Source organism: Echinops telfairi, unplaced genomic scaffold (genome assembly GCF_000313985.2).
Source record: "Echinops telfairi isolate 266 unplaced genomic scaffold, ASM31398v2 ScPeMD7_2010;HRSCAF=2546, whole genome shotgun sequence".
Taxonomy (NCBI): domain Eukaryota; kingdom Metazoa; phylum Chordata; class Mammalia; order Afrosoricida; family Tenrecidae; genus Echinops; species Echinops telfairi.
In genome coordinates, this window is record NW_022105908.1 from 20711351 (window position 1) to 20721921 (window position 10571).

At 48.6% G+C, this 10571-nt stretch overlaps 1 protein-coding gene and 1 long non-coding RNA gene across 2 annotated transcripts in view; one reads left to right on the plus strand and one right to left on the minus strand.

Annotated features, from left to right (window-relative positions):
• LOC123522080 overlaps positions 1–5195 on the plus strand; it is an 8779-nt gene extending 3584 nt beyond the window's left edge. The window contains exons 2-3 of the long non-coding RNA XR_006680377.1: positions 115–377; positions 4695–5195. This is a non-coding gene — a long non-coding RNA (uncharacterized LOC123522080). The remainder of the gene's footprint in view (positions 1–114; positions 378–4694) is intronic.
• Positions 22–10571, minus strand: part of ALOX12 (arachidonate 12-lipoxygenase, 12S type) — a 15772-nt gene continuing 5222 nt past the window's right edge. The window contains exons 8-14 of the mRNA XM_004712872.1: positions 9768–9977; positions 3198–3284; positions 2823–2992; positions 1761–1882; positions 606–706; positions 310–480; positions 22–201 (exon numbers count right to left, since the gene is read on the minus strand). Coding sequence (XP_004712929.1) covers positions 22–201; positions 310–480; positions 606–706; positions 1761–1882; positions 2823–2992; positions 3198–3284; positions 9768–9977 — 1041 coding nt within the window. The remainder of the gene's footprint in view (positions 202–309; positions 481–605; positions 707–1760; positions 1883–2822; positions 2993–3197; positions 3285–9767; positions 9978–10571) is intronic.

A 10571-nucleotide genomic window follows, 5' to 3' on the forward strand; every position in this document is an offset into this window, starting at 1 on the left:
GGGGGGGGGGCTGCTTAGGGCTCAGATGGTGATGCTATTCTCGATGCGTCCAGGCTTCAGGTATTCATAAGGCAGGTCAACCTGCTCATTCCGAGCTGTCATCTCCTTTTCCAGGGTTTTCAGGGCTGTTTGGAATCGCATCAGCACAGCCTCCACTTCCGGGCTTGAGAAATACTTCTCTTTGTGATGTCCCAGAGGCACCTGAGACAGAGCCAAGATCAGTTAGCTTCCAGCCCCGAGACCTACAGCCTCGCCTCACTGTGATCCTTCCCTTCCGACACTCCCCCCCTTCCCAGAATCCCTTCTTACCATATCTGGTTGCTGTCGACCCAGATGCCATGTGATGGTCATTTGAAGACAGGCCTGCTGTACATCAGGTAATGACCCCATCACGGTGGCCATTGTGATATCTTCCTTGGTGGTGGGTGGGGGCATCCGCATGGTGCATGGGGCATTAGGGACCCAGGCATACCAGTCCACCTGGGGGAAGAAATTGCAACCATAGCAACCCTGGTACTTAAGGTCCTGACCTTTCCCCCTCTCCCTTGGGCAACCCAAGATCCAGGCACTTGCCCTCAAAGACCTGGGCTGTCAGTTGTCCATACCTGGCCCTGGTTGATGGCAGCGTGCTGGGCGGTACTTGTGAAAATACACATGGTAAGGAAGTGGCAGAGCTGATCCCGGGTCTGGAAGGAAACAGGGAAGCCTGGGATGGAAAGGAACAGGTTTTAGACAGGGTTTCAATCCAAGCTCAGCCCCATGTGTTTCAGAGTGGAGTTACACTCCAGAGGCTTTTCAAGAACTGTAATCCTAGGCAAGAAAATCACCAGGCCTTTTTTTTGTGGCACCACGATTTGGACTTCCAACTTCTTGTTTAATGACTGGGGGGCAAACCGTTTCTACTACTCAAGGACCTATAGCTTGGGTAACCTTTGGCGAATTATTTAATCTCTGAACCTCAGTTTCTTCACCTGTGTAAATGTCTGCCCTCCTACCTCCTAAACAAGGAGACCTGCTCGTGCAAACGGTTAAACGCTTGCCTGCTAATGGAACGATCCTACAAAGGCAGAGGAGAGATTTCATTTTTTTGGTCAGAAGAAGGGAGAGGTCAGGGACTGAGTGATGATTCAAAGCAGTCCAACCTGCTTCCATGTGTGCTAGAGAAAAGAGTCTGAACCCGGAATGAGCAACAGGGGCGGTTTCTTCCTCACAGATTCAAATGGGCGAGGGAATAAAGATAATGACTGGGCAGTAGTGAGGAGGGTGGACTGGCCCAAACATCTGAACCTTGGAGTTCAGGCACCGAGTTCAGATTTACTATATTGTCTTTGCATCCTGAAATGACCCTGCCCTGTGGTAAGCGTGGGCCACCTGTGTGGGCAGACAGAGTGGGACAGCATGGACTTCTGTGAGGACATTTCCCCACTGATACCCTTGGGGAGGGAGGGAGGGAGGGAACCACGGAGGGATCAGAAGGACCCAGACAGAAACCCTTCACTGAGTGATGCTAGCCTGGTTGGGCTCCACCCTGGATGGCAGGCCAGGGGCCTCTGTGACTGGCTAGGGGGAGAGAGTAGTGGTTGATGGCCAAGGTGTCTAGAGGCCATTCCCTGAGTATCCAGAATTGTCCTCAGCTGGGACCGTCTGTGTCTTGGGGGTGAATGGGATGGGGAGGCTTTGGCGTGTGATGAAGGCTGAGGGTCTTGTGTCTCCTAGGGCCAGGCTGAGAGGAGCTCTCCTGTCTGGAGGAGGGATCGTACCTCGGTTCTGGGCCTGGCATAGCCCCACCTCCGTGATCTCCCGACACCAGGCCTGCAGCTCAGGGTCTTGTCTCACGACATCATCCTTTTGATAGAAGATGTGGATGATCCCTTCCACGTACCTGCCATTGGGGGTGGGGGGTGGGGGGGAGGGGTGACCTCTAGGAGAACAGGAGGCTCTGATTGCTACTGTCCTCTGTGGCCTCTGCTTGCATCTCAGGACAAATGAATGCCCCCAGATTTGTCTCTCCCATCCCCACCCCCCAACAGTTTTATTGGCATGCAATTCACATATCATCAAATTCAATAGTTCGGTCACGACAAGAAGAGTTGCACAATCACCACAACCAGTTTGGGAACATTTTCTTCATTCTTGTACTCCTTGTTCTTTGCTCCCTATTTCCCCCCAACCTCTCCTGCCAGACCCCAAAGAACCTTTCATCTAGTTATTGTCTCTGCAGATTTGCCTGTCCGGGATTTCACAGACAGAAGAACATTAGAAACAAACACACACACATACACACACAACTAACAAGAATAACAAAGCAAAACAGATAAAAAACCTCAAAAAAAGAAAGCGGGAAATATTTAAAACGTGAACAAATTTAAATGGATCATCAAGGAGATCAAGTGATAGGGTGCTACATGTTAACCTAACTGCATCTGCCACGCCAGACTTGTGTTTTGAATGGTCCCAGCCCTTGCTTGCTATTAACTAGTGTAGAGAGGGCAGGGAAATGAGCCCTTAGTTCTTGGATGTCCCGATCCAAGTATACCACATGGTCTTGCTAACAAAGCTCCTGCTCGCTGCAGACCCCACAGTCTCACCCCCCCACCCCCCCCACCGGGGTTCCCTGCCTCATGACAGTCTCTTCCTGTCCAATCCTTCCCGTCACTGCCTCACTAAACTTTTTCTAAGCTTCATGTTTCTGCAACTCCTGGTTAGAACCCTTGGTCTTCTCCTTTTAACAATGTTCTTTTCCTCATGCAGACCGGGCAGGAAGAGCTTCCCTGTGCTTACAGCCACCGCCCGTTCACCGCTCGGTTCCCACTGTCACCCACCGGGCAATCATCCCCCAGAGCTGCAGAGCATCGTGGGCATAGACAGCCCCGCGGAGTCCCAGCAGGCCCCGCTCAGCCAGGTCGTCGGGAACACAGAGGGAGCAGTAGGTCAGCTGCGCCAATGCCCGCTGCAGCAAGACCACGTGGCCACCGCCGCCTGTGTTCATGGCCTGGGGCAAGAGAGTTGAGAGGTCTTGAGGGGAAGGTCTTAGGGTCCTGGAATAGTCTACAAAGGGTTCAGCCATTGGCTTTGAAGACTGAAGTTGTGGGGTTCCCAGGGGCAGGGCAGTCACATATTCATAGACAGGCTCTGGGACCCGGAAGGGTCGGTCACAGAGAGGTCAGGGCCCCACAGCTCATTCCTTCCTTACCCACCTTATCAAATACGCCTCCATCGGAGATGAGTTGGGCCCGAGCACGGGTGTTGATTTCCATGGTGTAGCGGATGTGGGGCATCAGGAGCTGGGGTGCAGAGGAGTGGGAGAGATGGTTTTGGAGGCCATGCCTTGTAGGGAGTGGGACCCAGGTGGTGGGTGCCCTTCACTTTTCTGCATGCCTTCCTCCTTGCAGCTGCCTGGACAGCCGGGTCTCCCCTTTCTCTGGTCCCTCACCCTCATGCTCTCTGCTGCCCCCGTGTGTTGCGCTCTGGAACTGTGCTGACCAGGGTTAGAATCTGTGGTTCATCACTTCTGTGGCTTAGGCAATAAACCTTCTAACGGGCGACTTACTCACTTGTCCAATGGGAATGATAGGGTCAGTCTCTTCCCCCCAGCAGCTGTGGTGATGCTTATGGGAGGGTAAGTAATGAAGAGGTTTTAGCGTTGGCCTGCCACGCCCAAGTCCTCAAATAGTTACCATTGCCTTTATTATTTCCACCTTGAATGTCCGCTCAGAATCACTCCTTAACATTTGATGTGCGTTGCTACTTCCTCTCTCATTCACATCCTCAAAGCAGACCTGTGGTTGTTTTATTCAAATTTAGGGATTTGGGTTTGTTGGTTGGTTTTATCTCCGGTCAGAGTGGGAGGAGCTTTATAGAGCTAGCTCCTTCTGCAGCCAAGGGGCTTCATCAGTCTGCTGCAGCCTCTATGAAAGCTGAAACCAAGCTCACTGCTCCCTCCCCGTGGCCCTTCAGGACAGGGCAGAGCTGCTCCCTGACTTTCTGAGACTGTAACCCTTCACAGGAGTAGAAAGCCCCGTGCTTCTCTTTTGGAGCGGCTGGTGATTTCAGACAGTGCACTCTGCAGTTAGCTCCCCAGCGTGTAAGCACTGGGCCCACAGCATCAATTCCAAAAAGTCAAACTCACTTTTGGGGCAAAAAGAGCCAAAGCCACAGAATCAATGCTGACTCAGAGCGACCCCTACTGTGGGTTTCTGAGACTGCAACTGTTCCCGGGAGGAGAAAGGTCAGCCCCTGCAGAGCGGCTGCTGGCTTCCAACTGTGGACCTTGCGGATCACAGCCCAATGCGTCACCAGTGCACCACTACTGTTATCACAGCCCTACTGCACGTTTAGGTACTATTAGATAAAACAAATGCCCACCGCCATCCAGCCAATTCTGACTCCTGGCAACCTCAGATAGAGTTTCCAAGACTAAATCTTTATGGGAGCAGACAACGTCACCTTTCCCCCACAGAGCAGCTGGTGGGTTTGAACTACTGACTTTAGGCCAATACGCAACCCACTACGCAAGGCTCCTAGGCACTGTTAGCCCTTAGCTAAGCCTTTGCTTACCTTGTCAAAAAGGCTGCCTGATCTTCACATGCATCTCCTGGGTCTTAGACTATTTTGTCTCATATTGCCCTGGTTGGTATATAGGATCCATGCAACTTAGGTATTTATCTGACGTATTCAAACCATATGTTGAGCAGATAATTTAAGAAGCTGGATTTGGGAGGAAGATTCCCTGACCACTTGCAGTATCCAGATGACACGACTTTGCCCTGTTGAAAGTGAAGAGGACTTGCAACCCTTGTTGACAACGTTCAAGGACTACAGCCTTCAGGGTGGAGGACACGTCAACCCTTACAACTGGACCAGTCAGTGACATCATGGAAAGACGAAGGTTGCCAAAGATTCCCTCTACCTGGGACCCATGGAAGCAGCGGCTGAGGAAGCACCGGGCATTGCAGTGGGAAGGCCTGCACAAAAGCTTTTCAAGGACTTTATAGCGTCTGAAAGGAAAGGTGTCCCTTTGATGACTAAGCTGCCTCTGACCCCAAGCCATGGTATTTTCCATCACCACATCCGCATAAGCACAGGAGAGCCGAATGGTGAACAAAAGAAGACTCTAGGATTGACAACAGGGGTCCTCCACCTTCCTCACGCCGTGACCCTTTCCTACAGTTCCTCATGTGGTGGTGACCCCCCAATCGTAGAATTATTTTCCTTGCTACTTCATTGCTGTCATTTTGTTACTGTCATGAATCGACCCCAAAGGGGTCGCGACCCACAGGTTGAGAACCGCTGATTTGCACAAATGGCTGATGGTGTTGGTGAAGGATATTAACTCTCCCATGACCTGTCAGAAGAAGGCACATAGCTGTCTTGGAAGAGGTATAGCCAGAAACTCCTTAGAAGAGAGAATAGTGAGAACTAATCCCTCGAGAAGGACAGCATGCTTGGTAAAGTAGATGATAAGCAAAAAGGAGGAAGCCCCTCACCAAGATGGATTGACAATGGCTGTCACAAGGGGTACCAGCATGCCCACTATTGTGAGGTTGGCAAAGGACCAGACACTGGTTTATTTTGTTCCACACGGGGTCATGATGGGTTGCAGCTGAGTCAACAGTACCTAACAACAACAACAACAACACCAACAACAACACCAACAACAGCGTTTGACTAGATCCTGAACACAAACTTGATCCTGGCTCCTGCCAACCGATGCCCTAGGTCAGAAACTTACAAACATTTTATGGAAAGATGCTATGAGTGTCCTGAAACTCCCAGAATTCACACGAGGAGGGGAGATGCCTGATGACAAACATTCCTCCTCCTCGTAAGAATTATATTTTGGGGGAGCATTTAGTCTCTGTCACACCATTTGGTTATGCCATTTAATCCGAACAACCCCTGATAGAGAGCTGGTGACCTTCCTTTAGAGGAGGACACTGCAGCACACACACGGTGAGACTCATCCAGTATTCAGACTCGGACCCTCATAATCCAGGGCCCAACTGTGTGTGCTAGTAATGACTCAGCTGTTTGCTATGGAGACAGGTGAGGAGGAGCTGAACTAGTAAGAGGAGGTTTAGGTGTGAAGAGTAGCTTGACCTGTTCAGGGCAGAAGATAGTGATGCAGGAGACATCTGGAGATCAATAAACCCAAGACCATTCACCAGTCCGGTCTCCCTCAGTCTATGTTTCCCAGAACCCAAAGAGACCACACTTACTCTTGACTGGATTTTGGGGTGGGGGTGAAAGGCCCTGCAGGAACACATTCTCTTATTATATATGCTAAGTGCTCACCTGAAACCTTGCCATTGTTTAAAACACCTATGTCTACAACTGAACACCTTGTCTTTGACCTTAAATGGGCTTCTTTTCATGATGGGACTGTTTCTGACAGTTCCTCTGGTTCAAATGATTTCAAAAACACTTTAAAACTCTCATAAGTCTAATTTTGTCTTCTGTATAACAATGGAAACTAGACATACCATTGAAAAAATTATAGTAGAGACACCACCACACGGGGGTGGGGGGAAACACTAAGGGTATGCAATAGAACAGCAAGGGGAGCAAAGCAATGAAGTCCCCGGGGAATACCAAAAATAGACTGTGCAGCCAGAGTGTGGCACCCCATCAGATTCAACCGGAAAACACTCCTGAGGGTCAACAAACAGACCTGGAACTATTTATAGGCTTTTTTTTTGGGGGGGGGGCATTGTTTTTTGTGGTTGTTGTTTTGTTTTCTTTTATTGCTTTGTTTTGCTCTTATTTTTGTGCATATTATTGCCTCTACATGTCTATCTAGATAAGATAGGTGGGATAAACAAGCTGGAAGAGAAAACAATGGGACTGACGGTTCTGGAGGCACACGGGAGAAGGGCAGGTGGGGGAAAGGAAGTGGGTATTAACAAACCAGGGGCAAGGGAGCAACAAGTGATCCAAAATTGATGGCGAGGAGGGTGTAGGATGCCTAGTTGGGCTTGATCAAGGGAATGTAACCGAGAGGAATTACTGGACCCCAAATGAAGGCTGAACATGATAGCAGGGTAAGAGGAAAGTAAAAGGAAATAGAGGAAATAACTAGGAGGCAAAAGGCATTTATAGAGGTCTATATACAGGCATGTACATATGTAAATATATTTATATATGATGATGGGGAAATAGATCTATGTACTGTACATATATTTATAGGTTTAGTATTAAGGGAGCAGATGGACATTGGGCCTCTACTCAAGTACTCCCTCAATGCAAGAATACTATGTTCTAATAACTGGGCATTCTGTGATGCTCACCTTCCTGACACGATCACTGAACTCAAAATGGGTGCATAAGCAAATGTGGCAAAGAAAGCTGATGGTGCCCAGTTATCAAAATATATAGCATCTGGGGTCTAAAAGGCTTGAAGACAAGCAGCCATCTAGTTGAGAAGCAATAAAGTCCACATGGAAGAAGCACACCAGCCTATGTGATCAAGAGGTGTTGATAGAATTAGGTATAAGGTATCAAAGACCCAGAACAAAAAATCATATCATTGTGAATGAGGGGGAGTGCAGAGTGGAGACCTAAAGCCCATCTGTAGACAATTGGACATCCCCTTACAGAAGGGTCACAAGGAAGAGACAAGTCAGTCAGGGTGCAGTATAGCACCGATGAATACACAATTGTTCTCTAGTTCTTTAATGCATCTCCCCAACCCCCACTATCATGATCCCAATTCTACCTTACAAATCCGGCTAGACCACAGCATGTACACAGGTACAGATAAGAGCTGGAAACACAGGGAATCCAAGACAGATAAACCCTTCAGGACCAATATTGAGAGTAGTGATACCAGGAGGGTAGGGGGGACAGAAGGGGAACCTACCACAATGATCAACATATAACCCCCTCCCAGTGGGATGGATAACAGAAAAGTGGGTGAAGGGAGCCATCAGTCAGTTTAAGACATGAAAAAATAAAAATAATTATAAATTATCAAGGGTTCATGAAGGTAGGAAGGTAGGGGACGGAAAGGGGAAAAAAAGAGGAGCTAATGCCAAGGGCTCAAGTAGAAAGAAAATATTTTGAAAATGATGATGGCAACATATGTACAAATGTGCCTGACACAATGGGTAGATGTGTGGATTATGATAAGAGTTGTATGACCCCCCCAATAAAATGATTTAAAAAATTATAGATGTTTGGAAAAACATAAAAAATAATGTAGAGGTTGGCAAAACGTTCTTTGGGCTCTGCCCACTCAAGCCCATTGTCTCCAGTTGACTCTGACTCCAGGAGGCTCTGCAGGCCGAGTAGAACTGTTCCACAAGGTTTTGAAGGATGCCCAGAGCAGACTGCTTTATCTTGCTCCCACAAAGTAGTTGGTGGTTTTAAACCCTTGACCTTGCAGTTAGCAGCCCAACCCTCAACCCATTGTTCCACCTAGCTATTGCAAACCACAAACCAAACTTGTTGCCATTAAGTCAATGCTAACGCATAGCGGCCCTATAGGACAGGGTAGAACTCTCCCATGTGACTTTCTGAGACTGTAACTCTTTTGGGGAGTTGAAAGGCCCGTCATTCTCCTGTGGAGTAGCTGGTGGTTTCGAACTGCCGACCTTGCAGTGAGCAGCCCAACGTGTAACCACTGTGCCATGAAGGCTCCTTTTTCCTGTCACCAAGACTTTTTTTTTTGGCCTTCCACTCCCATCACCACCCTGCGAATGTATGCATTTACTCCTCTCTTGGACATGTATTAGTATCCCTGCTGGGCTACTCTCCTTGCAGTAAACAACTCTGCTTCTACTTAGAAGACTCTTTGCTTGGGTTGGTATTGGTCTCCTCCATTAATACTGCAGTGTTGATGCTGCGCGGTACCATTGAGTCGGTTCAGACTCACAGTGACTCCCGAACAACAGAGGAAACACGGTCTGGGTCTGCACCGTCTTCCTAGTTGTTGTATTTGAGCCCACTGTTGTAGCCATTGTGTCGATCCATGTATTTTGCTAATGTCTTCACTGCAGCTTGGATTTTAGGCTTCCATACCATTGGTTCTGGATCAGATGCTACCTCGTGAATTGGTTGAACGTCAACCAATTCATTTTTTGCTACAGCGATTCTCTGTATTCCAACAATCCTCTTTTGAGGCTTCCTGTATCAGCCAGTCAATAATGTTGACAGACTGTCTCTGTAGTTTTAAACACTGTTTTCAGACAGTGTTCTCTGGTTGGTCTTAGGAACACCACTTGTCTTCCTAGCTAAATAGTAACTCCCTTACGACATTAATAAGACTTTTGGTTGGCTAGCTAGCTACATTCCAACTATATCCCAAGCCATTTCTAGATTGTTACATTTCTGAGAGGAGCCCTGGTGGTACAATGGTTCAACCAAAAGGTTGGCAGTTCGAACCCACCCGCCACTTTGCTGGATAAAGACAAGGCAGCCGGTTTCGGTAAAGACTGAAAGCGTGGAAGTCCCTATGGAGTAGTTCTACTCTGCCCTATTGGGTCACTACCCGTTGGCATCAACGTAATGGTAGGTTTGGGGTTGGCTTTTCTTTTGTTGTTGTTGCTTGTTTTGTTTTGCCTTATAATATGTCCTGAGAAATATTAAGGGACTTGCCTTAATAAAAACACAAGGATCAAGATTATTATAGTCTGCTTTCTCTTTGCTCCATCTTCGTTCATTAATTGCTATCTAGATTTTTGGTCATTGCAGTATTATTTGATATTAGGTGGTTTCTTGTCCCTGGGGTCTCAGAAAGATGGGATGGACTGGGAGGGTTGAGCCTGTACCTTGAAGAGAGGGTGCAGTCCTGGGAGGCACCTCATGGTGGCGACAGCGATGACCTCGGCCACTAGATGCGTATTCAGCAAATGATACTGGAGCTCGTGCACTTGGAAGTCTGCGTTGCGGACCCAGCACTTTGCCAAGAGCCAAGCCAGTGGAGGGTCAGAGGGCTGGAAGAGGGTTGGGGTGGGGGAGCTGGAGTTGGGAGGCTGGAGCTGGGGAAAGAAAAATTACGTTTTGATTGAACTTCCACTGTTTCTGGAACATTGTGCTCAGCATTCTAGAAAAAAACACAATAACAGGCATGACTAAGATAACATGACCGCCTTCCAAAACCAAGCTCAAAACTCACTGCCATCGCATCGATGCCCATGCAGAGCGACCCTATAGGAACGGGGTACAACTATCCCTGTGAATTTCCCAGACTGTAACGATGTATGGGAGTAGAAAGCCCCATCTTTCTCCCAGCGAGCGGCTGGTGGTTTCCAACAGCAGACCTGGGATCACAGCCCAACGCAAAACCACCATACCAGGAGCGCTCCTCTACTGCCTTCCAGGGAACTGGAATGGAGTGTGAGGATCGAAGCCCTGCAGTCCTGCCTCTGATTCACTTGGGGCTGTGTGAGCACCTTGCTGGTTTGCTGGAATGCAGGAGAGACTGGGAGCAGGCACCAGGAAGCAGGACTGATAGTGGCTTGGAAACATGTGATGGTGGAATGGGAAGAAGCAGCTGGATGTGAGGGAGAACTGACAGACTTCATCCCCCTGACTGGTGGGGAGAATGGAGGGAGAAGATACTCCTGAGAGAA